Source organism: Myxocyprinus asiaticus, chromosome 20 (genome assembly GCF_019703515.2).
Source record: "Myxocyprinus asiaticus isolate MX2 ecotype Aquarium Trade chromosome 20, UBuf_Myxa_2, whole genome shotgun sequence".
In the NCBI taxonomy this organism is placed as follows: domain Eukaryota; kingdom Metazoa; phylum Chordata; class Actinopteri; order Cypriniformes; family Catostomidae; genus Myxocyprinus; species Myxocyprinus asiaticus.
In genome coordinates, this window is record NC_059363.1 from 27,077,029 (window position 1) to 27,096,227 (window position 19,199).

The following is a 19,199-nucleotide window of genomic DNA, read 5'->3' on the forward strand; positions in this document are numbered from 1 at the left end:
CAGAAAAGATATTTCAGAAAGGGGGTCAAGGTTTAGCTGGTTAGCGCTGGCAGTTAGCCCCTGCTGGTAGATGCCATAACTACACCAATATAAGCAAGCAAAAAGCATCTTTTTCAATTGATGGCCATTCAAAAGCAGCTCACTTTTTGTTTTTTGTTTTTTTTAAATAAATCCCAAATATTTCATTTTATTATAGTAGATGTTCTAATAGTGTCCAATGTTTTGAAAAGTGTGAAATGGACTCCTGTCTTCGGCATTTGATGTCAGCTCTTTCACAGAATAGTAGCTAGTGAAGGGCTTGAGACGGTACATGTTCTTGTAGTGCAGTCAGTCAATTAGTTGTCATGATGTCATTTTCCAACTGCTCCAGAGTGATTAGTCACGTGGCATTTACTGTGCGGCTCAAAAGATTGGCTAGGGGAAATGTTTTAATATAGAACAATTTGCACTTATCAACTTTAAAGACAACATGAAATGGCCTTTGCAACATACGGTATTTACTTCCAGAATGTAATGTGCAATGTAAAAATCTCCAAGTGCATCTGCATTTGATTGGAACATAAGAAGTCATTTTTGAGTTAAGTTCATGTAAAGTAAGGTTAAAAGAATAGAACAAAGCGTTGTTTGATTGCTTCTTGATTTCCATAGAGGTTGAAAGAATCTACAGCTTTTCACGGATGCTGTCAATAGAGCTTAACTGGCATTCAGTGGTTTTTTTAGTACATTTTAATGAAACATTATGGTGATTTTTCAATTGACTAATTAATGATTTATTTCATTTCTGATCAATCATGCATTGCACAATAAGACGAGGGACATTTTATTTAGAAAGTAAATAGTGTCGATTTAAGTTAACACGTTATGTCTCAATGTTTGTTTGGTGTTTTTTTTTTTTTTTTGCCATACAGCTTAAACATAAACCATACTTAAGGTCTGCATTACACAGACACACACTCACACAAACCCCATCTCTAATTTTCCTTCTTCACTCTCTTCTCATTTCATCCTTGACCAGCCAAGAATGACGTAAATGTTTGGCATTGCAAATTTTTATTTTTCAATTTCAGCATCCCTTACCATTCTCAGTCTATCTGTCTCTCTCTCTCTCTCTCTCTCTCTCTCTCTCTCTCTCTCTCTCTCTCTCTCTCACTCTCTCTTTCTCTCCTCCTCTGTTGACAGACATCCATATGACCATTTGCATCCAGGTGAAATGGGAATGTGTTGTTTACCACTTCAAAACCCTGTGCACACCTTCCCACATATACATTTCCATGCCTTTCTCTTCAGATAAGACTTCCACTCCCCTATCCTTATTTTTCCTTTATCTCTTTCTTTCTCACCATCACTGTCTCTCTCTTTCAGGTGAGGTATAGCTTCACAATGCTTTCCATTCATGTCAAACTCATTTCAAATACAGCTCAGATTTCCACTACAAACCCACTGCAAGGACACAGAGCCATGCATGATAAAGAGAAGGACGCACCGCTGTGATGCTGTCCCCTGTGTGTGTGTGTGTGTGTGTGTGTGTGTGTGTGGGTGGGTGGGTTTGGTTGGTTTTAAGGTTACAAATTGGTAATTACAAGGGTATTATGCTATAAATGTGGTTTATGAGGACATTTCTAGTGTCCCCATAATTCAAATCACTTAAAAAAAACATACTAAATGACGTTTTATTGAAAATGTAAAAATGCAGAAAGTTTTTTGTGAGGGTTAGGTTTAGGGGTAGGGTTAGGGGATATAATCTATAGAGTTTTACAGTATAAAAATCATTATGTCTGTGGAGAGTCCTCGTAATGATAGCTGCACCAACATGTGTGTGTGTGTGTGTGTGTGTGTGTGTGTGTGTGTGTGTGTGTTAAATGACTAGTCAATTAGCGATGCAAACTAGTTGATTTTAGATTTATTCAGTCATTGCTTACTCACCCCTGTGTTGTTATAACTCCATTTGTCTTTCTTTTTCTTAACACAAAGGGAGAAATTGTGAAAATAAATTGTGCTCAGTGATGTCACACAATGACCTCTTCAAGCTTCAAAAGGATGCAAAAGTATAATTAAGAAGTCTAATAAATTATTCCATGAGACTCATGATTGTTATGAAAACATTAATTAAGGTTTGGTGAGAAACAAACCGAAATCTAATGTTTTATTTAGTGAAATTGTTGACCGACCGTTACTCTCCTCTACTCAGAATTCTGCTGCAAACAAATTAGGCTGGGCATAAAAATGCATCTATTCTCCGACTACATACTCATCAGACATATTTAGTTAGTTCAGTTCTTTGGTTTGTGTGTAGCTGTGTTGTGTTCTGTTGTTTCTATCGCTGTGGTGGACCTGTTTTAGATAAACATAATGCGTTTTCTCTTGAACGCCCCATGTTGCTAGGGGGCTGAGTGAATTGTCTCTCTCTTGCAGTCTCCTCATGAATGCGCAGAGGAGAGTAACAGTCGGTCAACAATTTCACTAAATAATACATTAGATTTCGGTTTGTTTCTCACCAAAGTTCATTGTATGCTGTCATAACAATTATGTGTCTCATGGAATAATTTATTAGACTTCTGAATTATACTTTTGCATCCCTATGAAGCTTGAAGAGATGGTCACCATAAACTGCCATTGTGTGACATCACTGAGCACAAATTTTTTTCACAATTTCTCCCTTTGTGTTAAGAAAAACAAAAAAGGTCATATGGGGTTATAACAACAATATGGGGTGAGTAAACAATGACTGAATTTTCCTTTTTGGATGAACTTATCCTTTAAGATAGTTAAGAAGCCTGGAGTGGACACCAGCACACAAGCATCCTATGCTGGGGACCAGCAACCACAACATAACATACCTCTAAATTGCCGCTGCTACAACTATACAGTATACATTTAATTACATATTCTTTGGCCATTGCGTCTCATGTTGTTTAAATGTCCCGCCACGAGTGTTGTGTTTTTAACACAGCATGTCAATTTAATAATCCAACGTTTTTTTTTTTTTTTCTCCCATTCCCAATACTCTCTAAGTCCTCGTAGTGGCGTAGTGGCTCACCTCAATCTAGGTGGCGGAGGATGAATCCCAGTTGCCGCCGCGTCTGAGACCGTCAATCCGCACATCTTATCACTTATCTTTTACGTGGCTTGTTGAGCGGTTACCGCGGAGACATAGTGCGTGTGGAGGCTTCACACTATTCTCTGTGGCATCCACGCACAACTCACCACGTGCCCCACAGAGAGCGAGAACCACATTATAGCGACCACAAGGAGGTTACCCCATGTGACTCTACCCTCCCTAGCAACCGGGCCAATTTGGTTGCTTAGGAGACCTGGCTGGAGTCACTCAGCATGCCCTGGATTCAAACTCGCGACTCCAGGGTAGTCAGCGTCAATCCAACTTTTTAAGATTTGAGATCCCTGCATTATGTTCCTTTCCGTCTAGCTGTTTTTTAACACAACAACTGATCTTAAACATTCCTCCCCAAAGGCTAGAGTACACAACACAACTTTTAAAATCTGAAAAGATTATAAAAATACTTGATATCACACTCTTACTGACATATTCTAGTCGATTTTTAAAATACCATAAGTAGTTGTGCACATCCCTAGTGTGTGCGTGTGTGTGTGTGTGTATGTGTGTGTGTGTGTGTGTCTGCATGCTCTGTCTACTAATGTTTTTCATCTCATAAATGAACTGCTTTCAGTTTTTAAGATGGAAATGTGTGTGTGTGTGTGTGTGTGTGTGTTGGAGCAGATGCTAGGCAGGCTCAGGTCAACTGTTTGTGTGTCTGTGTGTGTGATGAATAGCCCCTGCCACCAAATGAATTGCCCGCTGTGCCTGCCTCAACTGATCATTGTATTAAATTGGCACTGGAAGCAAGGAGCAAAGACCCTTGGGAAATTAGCCAACCACATTTCACCTTGACCCAGCAGGCCGCACTCTCAGGTTCACTTTCAGTTGCACAAGTGCAGATATTCACAAGTTTGAATGAACGACTGGTGTGCACACCAGTTAATTCCCCAGGCATGAGTCATGCTAACATGTCTCTCTCTTTCTCTTTCTGCCTCTGTTTTTCAGGTTGCCTGATGGACAGGCTGATAGTGGTCCTGGAGCTTTGGGTAAATTACGTAACCTAGAAGAGCAACTAATCAAAGCTAAGGAAAAGATCAACTCTTACCGCAGTTTGCCTGCTGATGGTGTGTAAACACAAACACACATACCTTTAACTACCTTTAAATGGTGACATATTGGAGGCTTGTGTTTTTTTTTATATATATAAAGTTAATTGTAATTACTTCAGACTAACGCTAACCTAAACCCTACAACAGCGGTTCCCAACCTTGTTTGTCGAATGTACCTCCACAGCCCGATCAGTAAGTCTCAATGACTCCATAAACACATCAGAACACACACCAGAATTGCTTTTTATTTGTATTATACTGGATGTCATTTAGCATTATCATCAATATTAACATGGGTGTAGCAACCATTTTAACAGGTGGGGACATGTCGCCCTCTTTTTTTAGAATTTGGAAAATTATACATTATATTTTAACTAGGGCTGTCAATTTAACGTGTTAATTTAGTGTAATTAATTATGTATAAACAAAATGTGTTACAAATAATTTACGCATTTAATAACGCCACCTGACCCATACATAAATTCTGTAATAAAACGATGTTGTCCTATAGTACCACTGGAACAATTCAAGCTTGAAATATATGTAACTACGTGTTTTTATGAGCCGCTTCAGCAGGGGGCAGTCAGCCACCTTAACAAATCTCACAACCAGCGCAGCCACAGAATGAGAGCCTGTCACGCTTTTCAACTACTTTTAACTTGACACAGCATCTTAAAAACAACATATTGCGACTTTATATATTGTATAATAAATGCTTTACTCGTTTTACTAAATTTCAGTCTGAATATCTGATACGATATGCATCGTACGGAGCATAAACAAACACATTATAGTGTAATTAAAACCATTCAGCGCAATATTGAGAGCTGTGGAACAGTCTCCTCCCATGAGAGGTGGTGCTGAGTGCTCACAGGAAAACAGAGTAACACACTTACAGTATATAAGTGAGAAGATTGATGGCAAATTTATATAAATATGCAGTTAATTTGATAATTAAACAGCATGTCATGTTAATTAGATTAAAAAAAAATTGTCAGTTGGCAGCCCTAATTTTAACAGTTTAAGCCACTGTGCGACAAAATTGTAGCCGGATAAAATGACGGTTTTAAGACCCAGCAGAAGCCAACCAATCACTTCAGCAGTGAACTGAATGATCACACAAGCGGTAAGCTGTACCACATCCAGCAGCTACTGCATTTCATCAAGAACTATTGGGCGAACTAAGTCAGTTTTATTGTAATTTGTACACATTGTGGAGGAATAAACAACTAAATGAGCTTCAGGAAACTACAGTGCAACAGTAGTTTCCTGAAGTAAGTGCTTTTTTTTATGGAATAGTATGCAGAAAATGTTCCTACTCCCTGAAAGACATCACTCAAATAATTGTCCTGAGATATCTCACCGATCTCTGTGACAGAACTAGACTGTACCAACAGTAAACAAAAATGTGAATATGGGCAGCCGTCACATTCTTTCATCAGCCAATCAGAAGACTTTGATGTGCTTTCTGCCTCTCAGTCATTTTGCGCATTCTCATAGTGTAGTATTTAAATATTTAGATTCATAACATTTGTGAATTGAGGATGCTATTTTGCTTTTGTTGTTTGGACTACCCTGAGAACAAGCACTGCTGCTCTTCTGCTCAGTGACGGTCTCAACAGTACAAAGGTATCTTTGGAGGCCGAGGTTTTGGAAAGAGGGACTTGTCTAAATCGATGACTTTGTCTGACTTAAGTTCCAGAACATTGCTTAAAGCCCCTTTAACATAAATCAGGTTTATGAAACGTAATATCTGCATGGCAGTAAATTAAAACAGCTACTGTACAACAGTAAATTACAAATATTAAATTGAACCCAATGAGACCGTATTTACATGGCAGTTGATTTATCATTGATAATTGCGTTATTGTAACATTACAATGCATTATTAATTTTCTTGAGCCAAGCTGAAAATATTTATAAAAGTGGATCTGAAACTACTTTTACGATCGTTCCTACACCCAGAAAGTCACTTAAAAAAAACAGCCGAAACTGTTGTTGGAAAAAAACAGACAAACCAAAGGCTTTATCTTTTAATGTGACACCTAAGCTTGTTTGTCTTTTTAAGTTTTAACTTTTAACTATCATAGAGAAACTTTTCAAGAAAGCTAATTTATTTACTTAACATTGTTCTGCTTTGTTTCCTCTTAAACCAACATTAATCACAATTAGTTATTTGAATCGATGGACATACCCAGGTGTAATTTCTGTTTTATTGTCTTACTAAGTACCCCCGGGAATCAGCTGAAAGGGATAGTTGACTCAAAATGAAAATGTTGTCATCAGTTACTCAACCTCATGTTTTTCCAAACAAGTATGACTTTCTTTTTAACACAAAAGGAGATGTTAGACAGAATGACGGTCTCGGTCACCAGTCATTTTATGGGATAAAGATGCAATGAAAATGGTGACTGAGGCTGTCTGTCCCTAACATTCTGTAAAACATCTCCTTCTGTGGTACAGAAGAAAGTAATACATGTTTGTAACAACATGAGGGTGAGTTAGTACCCCTGATTCAGAATCACTGCCCTAAAAGTAAGGTTTTGGATTTTTAGAATACAGGTGCATCTCAATAAATTAGAATGTCGTGGAAAAGTTCATTTATTTCAGTAATTCAACTCAAATTGTGAAACTCGTGTATTAAATAAATTCAATGCACACAGACTGAAGTAGTTTAAGTCTTTGGTTCTTTTAATTGTGATGATTTTGGCTCACATTTAACAAAAACCCACCAATTCACTATCTCAAAAAATTAGAATACATCATAAGACCAATAAAAAAAACATTTTTAGTGAATTGTTGGCCTTCTGGAAAGTATGTTCATTTACAGTATATGTACTCAATACTTGGTAGGGGCTCCTTTTGCTTTAATTACTGCCTCAATTCGGCGTGGCATGGAGGTGATCAGTTTGTGGCACTGCTGAGGCGGTATGGAAGCCCAGGTTTCTTTGACAGTGGCCTTCAGCTCATCTGCATTTTTTGGTCTCTTGTTTCTCATTTTCCTCTTGACAATACCCCATAGATTCTCTATGGGGTTCAGGTCTGGTGAGTTTGCTGGCCAGTCAAGCACACCAACACCATGGTCATTTAACCAACTTTTGGTGCTTTTGGCAGTCTGGGCAGGTGCCAAATCCTGCTGGAAAATGAAATCAGTATCTTTAAAAAGCTGGTCAGAAGAAGGAGCATGAAGTGCTCCAAAATTTCTTGGTAAACGGGTGCAGTGACTTTGGTTTTCAAAAAACACAATGGACCAACACCAGCAGATGACATTGCACCCCAAATCATCACAGACTGTGGAAACTTAACACTGGACTTCAAGCAACTTGGGCTATGAGCTTCTCCACCCTTCCTCCAGACTCTAGGATCTTGGTTTCCAAATGAAATACAAAACTTGCTCTCATCTGAAAAGAGGACTTTGGACCACTGGGCAACAGTCCAGTTCTTCTTCTCCTTAGCCCAGGTAAGACGCCTCTGACATTGTCTGTGATTCAGGAGTGGCTTAACAAGAGGAATACGACAACTGTAGCCAAATTCCTTGACACGTCTGTGTGTGGTGGCTCTTGATGCCTTGACCCCAGCCTCAGTCCATTCCTTGTGAAGTTCACCCAAATTCTTGAATCGATTTTGCTTGACAATCCTCATAAGGCTGCGGTTCTCTCGGTTGGTTGTGCATCTTTTTCTTCCACACTTTTTCCTTCCACTCAACTTTCTGTTAACATGCTTGGATACAGCACTCTGTGAACAGCCAGCTTCTTTGGCAATGAATGTTTGTGGCTTACCCTCCTTGTGAAGGGTGTCAATGATTGTCTTCTGGACAACTGTCAGATCAGCAGTCTTCCCCATGATTGTGTAGCATAGTGAACCAAACTGAGAGACCATTTTGAAGGCTCAGGAAACCTTTGCAGGTGTTTTGAGTTGATTAGCTGATTGGCATGTCACCATATTCTAATTTTTTAAGATAGTGAATTGGTGGGTTTTTGTTAAATGTGAGCCAAAATCATCACAATTAAAAGAACCAAAGACTTAAACTACTTCAGTCTGTGTGCATTGAATTTATTTAATACACGAGTTTCACAATTTGAGTTGAATTACTGAAATAAATGAACTTTTCCACGACATTCTAATTTATTGAGATGCACCTGTATATGTGCAAATAAAAAAAGAAGAAAAAGTAAAAGAATTTTAAAAAGCATTATTTACTTTAGTTATAAATAGTCTATTTATTTTTAACATTGACGACGACCCCGAAGAGAGTTTTTTCAGATCGAGCTAATGTCTGAAGACAAGTTTGACCCCAAAGTATAACTAAGTAAACTAGGGCTGCAACAACTAATCGATAATTATCAATAATGGAAATCATCGACAACTAATTTCATTATCGATAAGTTGGATATATGCGGCGAGCACGGAGAAGCTCTATGAGTGACGTCACTTAATAGGCCGGTGAAAAACGTGTTGCATGATAACTCATTTGTAAAACAATGGAGACAAGTTGAAGCAGAAAAACATGACCCAAGTTGTCCAGCACATGAGAGCACTTTATAAACACTTCAAAGAAGATCATAATAAGAATAGAGTTTAATGTGGAGCTGTTGCTGCATTAGGTGCGTTGAAAGAGGGCGTGTGCTGTTTGATGCGCTTAGTTGTTTCTCTCCATCACACAACTTACATTTTACTGCTATTTTCTATGTTTTACAATGTATACATGTTATGAATTCAAAATCAGGCGCGTATTTCGCAAAACTGTTTGTCTTTACCACAAGCGAGTCTCCGTTAATGGCGAGTTCACACATCCTCCGTGAGTGGGGCGGTCGCGTTGGACGTTCACATTGGCCACGTTTCTTCTGCGAGAAACAGTAGTGCCTCTGCACAGAAAATAAAGTTATCTATGGGGTTCTATGCGAAATGTATTCTTTAAAAAGGTCATAATAAGCTGAGGTTATTGCTGCTTCAAGGACAACAGCAGGCAGTCACTTGCACTTCATCTTTAGCAGCACACTTAGTTGTGATTGGTTAATGTTGTGTCTATACTGTACACCTATATACACAGAATGGCAAAAGGTCCGGCAGTTTATTAATTCTTTCCTTTATTAAGTTATTTTATTGAGTTTACTTGTATGCAGACATAAATTGTAGTGTACTATAGTTTTGGTTTGAATAATTTTGATTTGCTTTTGTGTCTTTTCAATAATCTCCTGATTATTTAAGCGTTGTACTGCACCCAGAGCCGCTGAGCTCAGTGTAAGCCGTGTGGCAATAATAGGCTCAACGTCAAAACTATCCGCTCACTTCCGCTTCTGGGACGCATTACCTCACGACTCAAGCTTGCAGTAGGAACGATGTAATATGTTAATATGGGCGTCGAAACGAAAACACGCTGCTCGCGCCTCGCTCACAGAGGATGTGTAAACCCGGCATATTTTTGCTGCGCAGCTCACGCTGAGCTCAGCGGCTCTGGGTGCAGTACAACACTAAAATAATCAGGAGATTATAGAAAAGATACAAAAGGCGCATGTTGATACAACTTGAATGGAATTGTTTTTAATGCAACCAAAATGTCATAAAAATTGTTTGTGTCATGAATCAAACTACTTGTTTATTATAAAACAAAAATGTAGACATTTTTTCTGCGTACACAATCGATGTAGACCGTTGCTCAGAGCCACTGATCCAGAGTCAGCTTTTCTCGTCCCATTCTCCCAGTTACAGAGAGCTGTAACACGGAGCAGTTCGGCTGCATAAGTTAGTGAATTGAGCGAGTATTTCACTCTGTGTCATGGTCAGTGGAATAGTAGTCTATATTCCCTCTGCCTAAATGCATTTACTGATTTTTTTAATGCAGTGTGTATAACACATGAATCAATCGCGTTTCACTCAACTGAATGTTGAACTCATATTACGCTAAATCACGCAATTTTCCCAGCTTGTATAGCTAATGCGCATGCCCGTTAGCGAGTTGATTGACAGGCAATGTCTGTATCTAAAAGGTGATTGGCTCTTTTACCTGCAAGGTGGGACTTCCTTTCTACATCCATTGACTGTTGGGCATTAGAGCTTCTTGGTTGGGCGTTCCAATTTCTCCTATTCATTTAAATAGAAGTTACTTGTCTCTCTCTCTGCTAAATAGTCTCTGGCCTCACACTCTATAGAACAACAATGCCCATCATGCACTACATGTCCTCCCGTAGTTTGCACACTTTTACTCCTGATTTCTCACAATACAGGGAAAGTAGAGGTGTACAAAAGCAATTCAAAAAGTAACACTGATATTATGGTCTAAAATAAAAAAAAAATATTGTGTTACTTTTCTCATTACTCGAAAAAAGTAATCTGATTACGTAACATGCATTACTTGTAACTAGGGCTGCCCCCGACCAAAGATTTTCCTAGTCGACTAGTAGGTGTTAATTTAAGCCATTAATCGACTAGTTGTTGCATGTTTATGATATTAATTTAATTACTTAAATATATATATTTTGGGGGGCATCAGAAAATGGTTTGAGTTCCAGGGCTGAGAAAGAATAAGTAACATTGCTAACACTGTTCTACATTACAGAGAAATACTAAACCGTAATAATGAGCCTTTAAAATATAAATTTTACAAGTGCATGCACGAAGCGAGCCATAGCGACACTGGCAAAAGCGGTAATGATTCTGAATGTGTTGGAAAAACCAGCAAGGAGACCGTCTGAATATTTTGTTAATTTATAGAGAGAAATGCACATTAGGGTTGTGCTGACAGACGATGATCTCGGGGATCGATGATGGTCAGAGTGATCGCCAATAGCTGATGCCTTTGACAATGTCAAGATGATATTTGGCTCGTTTTCCCATTAATGTATTAAATTAGTATTATTATTATTAGGCTATTATCATTATCAAATTAATATTACAAATAATTTGCCCATAGACACACAGACATGTGCTTGAAGAAACACACTTTATTATATTATTAAGAACAAATGACAGAAAAGCCGTCTATGCGCATGTATGACGCGCTGTTTGTACGGAGGCGTGCAGTCTCTTGGAACACGCGCATGTAAAAGGTTATCACTCTTTCTTTGTTTCTGTCTTCTGAATTTTTTTTTGCAAGAACAGTATCGTCTATGAGTGCTGCAAATTACTTCAGACATCTCAGCTCAGGAGGTGCTTTGAGTTCAGTTCGCTTTATTTCCACAGAGCAGTTCATTGTGACCAACTCTTCAGCCTATACATCTGTGATTAAAACATAAAATAATACAAAAACACGTTCACCTCGAACCATGATTTATATTTCAGTGATTATCATCATCATCATAATTGTTATTTTTACATTTATAATTGTTTTTATTTCTTCATTTGTGTAAGTAATTTTCCGCCTGCATGTTTAGACGGATACTTGCCTGACGGTAAATGGAAAGGTGGTTACTTATATAGACTATATATTATTTTTTTGATCACTTCATTATTTTAATTAGTTTTTCGATTCGTTTGGAGTGCATTTTGAATTTAGAAATGTATTTGATTTAATTTTTTTCTTTTTTAAATAAATACAATATTTTAATTTTCAATGCAAAAACACTAAAGCAAGAATATTCACAGATCCCTCATCCCGGGGGTTTCCGATGTAATTGGATATTGCGATAATATATATATATATATATATATATATATATCGTGAAGGAGGGAACAAAACAAATTTATTCACACGCTTGATGTATTTTCCCGGACAACGAAATATCTGACCAGTAGAGAATGCACAGATGAAGTAGGTTAGTTTCCAAACAGATGTTGCCCTTAACAACTGTTGTAAAGCCATCTTTCAAAATTTGAATAACACACATTTGAATTGCACTTAATTTTTTTCCAGTTTAATTTGAATTTTTTGTTAAAATAAATAAAAAATAAAGTTCAAAGTTTGAAATCAAGGTGTCTTGCTTTATTGTGTAGGGTTAACCCTAACCCCGCTTAACGAAAATTACCACATAGTACCACCTAGCGTCCAGCCAGCGGTAATACCAGTGTTCATCGGTTTCCTGCGGAGTTTTTTTTTCGCCAAACAATCAAAACTTGGTCAACCAAGACTGTTCTCACCGACCAACATTTGGTCAATAATTTGTGTAATTAATGAGTCTGTTGTGTCTCTCAGCTGTGATGAGCCTTAATGCTGAAGTTGTTAAAGTCGTTTAAAGCTATTTCCTAGCTTTAGTAGTGTAGTAGGAATACGAACGATCATAGAGTGCTGTTGAATATAAACACTGAGTGATGCTGACTCACTTCACATCACCAACTGGCTCATATTATACATAAAAATGGTCTTTTGTCTCCACCTGCTGGCTAAAATATGTAATGTCACAATATTAAATGTAAAGAGACAGATGACTCTTAACACATCTGCACTGCTCTTACACTTTAGTTTAGAACGGTACGAACACAAGAGGAGTGATACACACAGTGAAACGTTGGAGGGAACGTCTCTCGTCCAATCAGATTCGAGGACCGGAACTAATTGTTGTATATATAGTTAATAAAAAGACGTTATGTGAGCCAACAGAAATTCCAAGAATCCTAGAAAACGTATGGTGTTGTTAAGCATTCAACCTGTACTTAGTCCTTTATAATAACACTTAATAACACTCTCACACCCACACACATAAGCACACATCCTCTGTGGCAGGTTTCTGGGTCAGCAGCTCTTATAGTATTGCATGGATCTTTTGTATGGTTGTTTTCTCAGGAAGCATTAGTGAAACAGAATACGGAGAGATCACAGGCGTGTGCTGGATTGTTTTACAGCCACTGATACCCTTATTGACTTACAGTTTACTGCTTTTAATCTCAAACACATTCACTCAGGCAGCAGCCTGCAACATACACACACACCTTTACACTGCTTGTAGCATCTACACACATGCACAGCACACACAAACCAAGATAATGATGTACAGTGTGTGATACCTACACATCTATCCTCAAAGGGACCATTATGTGTGAGTAAATGTCCTTAAATGCTATTTGTAGCAACATATTGAATAGTGATAGATGAGTTTTCAATGGTGATGCCAATGCTGATATCTACAGAGCTGGATGATCTTTGACCAATATAATGCCTATATATGATATATAATATATTTTAATGAAATAATGAGGTAAATTAGACGTGCATTAATTGTTGGAATAAAATTAACATTGATTTACACAATATTTACACAATGTTTACTCAAAAATATTTGGAAACAGAAAATGTACACCATCCACCCTTATAAAAAAAGTTCAGTGGTGGTACTATGCTACAGCAATAGTATTAAATGGTAATACCATGTTACTTTGATTACTGAACGATTAACATATTGTTACACCATAGTATTAATATGGTACTCTAAGGTGCATGTCCAAAAAAGCATGGTATTGCCATGCTACCATGCCCAGTGGTACTTAGTGTCCAACACTTTTGTTAAAACTTTTGCAAGTACAGACTGATGTTAAATATCTCAAAATAAAAAAATAAAAAAATATCAGCTATTTAATTGAGCTGGCTCATATCGGTTTATCATCAGTCCTCAAATAAAATGTGAAGTTCTGTGTTTGTTCGTGCAGGCCCAGGAAAGGACCAGGAGGAGCTGAGGAGAAAGGTAGAGAATGGCGTGAGGGAACTGTGGTATTTTGTACGCAGTGAAGTGAAGAAACTGGCGCTGGTGGAGACTGGAGCTCTACAGAAACATGTCGACGCTCTTCAGCAGGACCTGGGACACCAACAGAGGTTATACAGTACACACACATTAGGAATGTAAACATAAAAAAATGGGCAGTACCAATAGATGATACACAATTATTTTCATGTTATAACCAGCAAGAGACCGATAATTGGTTTGACCAATACTCTTTACCAATATTGATACTTTTGTACTTGATTGGTTATTGATTCTTCAATGTTGGGTCTTCATTTTGAAGTGAGAAACACTTAATGATCTAAGCTTATCAGTTTGTAATAACCATTTACAGTAGATATGTAAAAACTTATACATGAAGCATAAATATATAAGATTAATAATTATTATAATAAAAATGGTAACACTTTTTAGTAAGTTTGTATTCGGTAACATTAGTTAACTACATTAGTTAACATGAACTAACAATTAAAAAGTTTTACATCATTTCTTAATCATGTTTAATGTTAAATTTAACATATGCTGCATTTTTTAAATTAAAATGGTATAAGTTAGCTCTAGTTCATGCATTATGACAAAACAATGTATACAATGAATAATTGTATTTTTATCAATTAACATTTACCATGATTAATAAATGTTGTTTAAAAATAATGATACAAAATTTAACCTTATTCTAATGTGTTACCATAAAAATCATTAAAAGATTAATAATAAATGTTATGTTTTTGTTGTTTTAATCTAATGATTAGTTCACTCATCTCACAGCTCAGTTCGGTTCACGATACTGATTTCACAATTCAGTACTCTCAAGGTACTTTAAACAAAGCCTAATTCAAGAAAAGTTAAGATTGAAAGTTTTTGTACTTTTAAGACATATTCAAAACAAATCCATTTCCTTAATTATCAGTAAAACTTAATTAAAATTACTGTTCATTAAAGTGCAAAATGATTCATCAAGGATGGACTGAGACTAAAAATCAGCCCAACACAGGGCATTGGTGACATCAGAATAGAAATATTCAAAATGTTGCCTAGCTGAACATACAGAATTATGTTAGACGCATATGCTTGCACACTGTCTCTGATTACATACCTTTAAATTATTTCAAATATTGCAATTTTCTAAAGCTGCACTATGTAAGATTTTTTTTGGTTATAAATGAATAAATTACCGTTATTGATTAAGGACAATCAGTGTTCAAAAAAATGTCCTTACCTTACCCTGATTCACTTTGGTAAGCCTATTCAAATTATTTGTATTTTGAGCTGTCGGTCGGATTTGGCGCGAAATCGCTGGCTTATGTCGTTCCTCCTTGCATCATGACGTCATGTCCATAAACACAGGAAAGAAGGACCAGCTGTCTCATGTTCCGGCTGAGGACACTATTCAGATCCGTCAGTCACGATCACACAGTTCACAACAGCATCACTGCAGTCTGGATGGATGTTTATCTGTTATCCGTTTGGTGAACAGTATGTTGTCTGGTAGGGTTGTCATGCTTTTATGAATCAAACATTACCCGTGTGTTTACCGATCATGATGTATACGTTGTCGGGGGAAGTTACTGTGCATGTTTACTATATGTATGACTTCTGAAATTGACTTCTTGTAATTGTAATATTGCATATTAAAGCATATTATTCTCATTTTTACTAAGTATATTTTATCCCCATCATTATTGCTTGTTTTTAGTTTACAGTGTTATTACAGTTTCACTTGCATTATCAACTAAGGCTATACAGTGTTATTTTTTTCACAGTTTTTCATTTTAGTCATAGTTTGTCTTTTGACGAAAATGTCCTTTAAAAATAGTCAGTATTTCATCATGTCATATTCATTCATTTTAGTCAACGAAAATTATATCTTTTACTTGATGATGTGCAAAATAGACAAAAAAGTGTCAAACTGTAACAGGCCAAACTTCAAATATTCAAACATTTTGGAAAACAAATTAACATTTTACAGTATAATGTAAACATGTATCAAACATACAGTATGTGCTACATACTGTCCTTGTTGTGAAAATCCAGAGCTCCTGAAATAATAATGTATAGACTGAAGTATTATCTACTTCAAGATAAGAGAAGTTAGCCTGTATTCTGAATTCTGCATGCATTTGAGACTTATTTTCCGTGAAAGGATATTGCATTGCGTGTAGCGTGTTTCTTATGGAAACAGTATATTCACAGCGCAAATGGCACATATTCTGACTAGCGCATAATTTATTTCAAGTTCGCTTGTTCATTCGTTTCACTGTGCAGATGTAAGTTGTTCCATACATTTTTTTGGATATATTGATGAATCTCATGTAAAACTAGGATGCGTTTGAATGAAGTATTTACCCCATTTTTAAGTGGTTCATTTTGCCGTTGTTTGCGCATTCAACTCACGCAGCTCAAGCGGAGAAATCCCCAACACACTTGGATTAATGGATTTGATGATTCTATATCTAATATCATCTTCTGTTTACAGATTCTCAAGATGATTCTTCTTCTATTTATATCATTCACTGTTAACATCTTGCAGTATAATTTTATCGTCACATTTTTGTCAACAGTATGCTTTAATAAAATAATTTAATTATAGTCATGATGCGCTTTTTTCATCTCGTCTTCGTTATTATTGACTAAATCAAAAAAACCTTTGTCATCAAGTGTTTTCGTCAGTGATTTCGTTGTACATTGGGCTGTACATAATGTAAAAATAATTAAGTCTTACATTGAAGTCCTATCAGCTAGAGCTGGGCAAATATTAATGATATAATCGTGATAATTTCGCTGACAATGTCAAATTGATCAATATCATTAGTATCGCAATGATTTTAATGTGCTTACATTTGGCCATTAAGTTTAATAAAGAGCGCATCAGTAAACTAATTTCATGATCCTTCAGGGCTGCACAATGAATCAAAATAACATCAAAATGGCAAGTTGGTCATTTGTGATTATTAATCCACAAAAGGCTGTGATTTAAAGACAGATAAACATGGTCTGTGTGTGATTCAGTACAAACCAAGTACTCCAGAGTGCAGTCTGGACGATGGGGCGTGGCGACACATTGGGGCGGGGCAACACTTGTAGCTCCGCCCATCTCTTATTTCATTGGTTTATCCACCTTTTTCCTGAACGCGGAAGTGTTCCAAGGTTCGCCTGTTTTCAGTTTCCGGTCTCCAGTGTTTTCACCCGCATCAGTGTTTATTCTTATCGGAAAAAGTATTACATTTGTATAAATTGTCAAAAAACATGTGACTCTATAGCGCCGATACTTCACAGAGTCGAGATGACCCTTTTTTTTTTTTTTTTTTTTTTTTGACAGTGCCTCACCTTAGCAGATGACATGTAGCAATGGTCCGAGGTTAGTTACGTTAATATCATGAACTACTTTGAGTTGTTATACATATTTATTCATATTTACTCCAAATAACACTTAAATGGTTGTTGTTCTCTATCTGGATCGCTCGTTTTGGTTAGTTTTACATTGCGTCTCGAGACCAGAAACGGAAAACAATTAGAATCATCATGGTGCTGCTCATGGGTTGATCAGGAAAACTGTGGATACAGCAGAGCTTTTTGGTGTATGGAGTTGAGAAGTGTGACGTTTTTAAGCTAAACATACACAAGGGGAAACTAGTCTCTGGTTTTACATAAATCATTATATCGGTTTATTACTGAATGATAATAAAGAACAAAAAGTAAACCAAAAGAAAGTGCTAAAAACCGGCGCAGTTTCTCTTAATTATAAGCAAACGAGACATCCAGAGCAGAATTCTGAGTTATTTTAGTGCAATATTTGTAACTGAGATTCTAATGTGCATGCATGCCTCTCATATCTGTGTCCCTCATGTTGATATCAGACACACTGAATAATTTTGTGATGTTCTTGTGCATGTTCGTGCATTTGCATTTTAAAATTTTTCGATTGTGCGCTTATTTCCCCTTTAAATTCTCACATAACCGTCAAATTGTAAATGCTTGTTTTTTTTTTTTATGCAGCGCTCCGCTGCTGTGGCACAACGAGTCCAATGCTGAATGTGTTTGAAGTGGACAAATCTAAAAACAGTTTGGACCCCGTTACAGCTGTCTTTAGCGTCGTCCCGTTTCAAACGGATTGCCCAAAATGCATCTTAAAATTAAGATAATGAAATTAATTCACAAACTGTCGACAAACTTGAAAAGGCTCGTGCCTGTTTTTGCACTTATCTGCACCATTTGCAAAAGGTAAAAAATAAGAAAAACAGCTGAAAATAATAAAGAAAGCGGGTAGGGGTATATGGGTGGTTTTATTTTATTTTCCAATTATTTTTGTCTCTTGGTAACCAATGCATTGCTCTCCCCTGTCAACAAACATGAAAGTACAGCACCCCCCCACCCCCAAACCCCAGACGGAAGGCACTCAATGATTTCTGCTGAAGGAAAGGTTGTTGAAATGGACGCTAAACTATTTCCATAAATACTGCACATAATTGTCACAGCTCCAGCTGACTATTATTATGCAGCTAAAATAATATAACTAATTGGATTCTTAATGCCTAAGGTCAGATAACAAATAAGTGTCATAAGGTTATTTAACATCAAAAGCTTAAGAATGAAATTTCTGCTTTAAAAATGTAAAAGAACCAACATGCTGGCCCACATACATATTTTATTAAAAGGTGAATGAGGGACACCTGGGATGAGTTATGCCAGAACTTTGTATTAGCACATATTCTGCAATGCAAGTGAATTTTATTATTTTATTTGGCTTGCAATGTAGTGGACAACTTCTAATATGTCTCTTGCTGCTGCTGCTGGAGAAAGAAAGAAAGAAAGAATAAGACTGATAAGACAGTATACTGCTTCATATTTGCTGTGAATGACACTTAGCTAACCTATTAAGTCACATTCCATTCTCGAACAAGTTATTATACAAATCTACAAATGCAGCACAGAATAACAGAAAAGGAGGAAATTACAGTGTTTCAGGAAACGTAAATAAGTAAATATGACAGCACTTTCGGTGTCAAAATAAAAGCCTCAGGTGAAGGTGAAGTAAACGGGACAGAAATATATTACTTTTGTATAACGCAAATCTAATAATCAGAATAATAATTATAATTCAGCATTATGACCTGACGTGTCCCAGTAAAAACAATGTTCAGTTGAGGTTTCAGAAATAAGTCAGTGAAGTAGCTTTGCACACCTTGTTCATTCACAAAAATGTATTAGTAAAAACATTTGAAAGTAGGGCTGCAACTAACAATTATTTTGATAATCGATTAATCTAACGATATATGTATTTTTAATATTATATTCAACATTCTCAGATAAATTTTTTTTCTTCTGCTTCTTTTTCTTTTTCTTCTCCGTTGTTTTAAAGGAGTTTTAGATATTGGAAAACAAGCCAAA

The 19,199-nt window shown here is 36.6% G+C and overlaps 1 protein-coding gene across 1 annotated transcript in view; it reads left to right on the forward strand.

Annotated features, from left to right (window-relative positions):
* Nucleotides 1-19,199, forward strand: part of LOC127411260 (alpha-(1,6)-fucosyltransferase-like) — a 146,671-nt gene that overhangs the window by 102,741 nt on the left and 24,731 nt on the right. Inside the window, exons 4-5 of the mRNA XM_051646692.1 lie at nucleotides 4,061-4,179; nucleotides 13,741-13,903. Coding sequence (XP_051502652.1) covers nucleotides 4,061-4,179; nucleotides 13,741-13,903 — 282 coding nt within the window. The remainder of the gene's footprint in view (nucleotides 1-4,060; nucleotides 4,180-13,740; nucleotides 13,904-19,199) is intronic.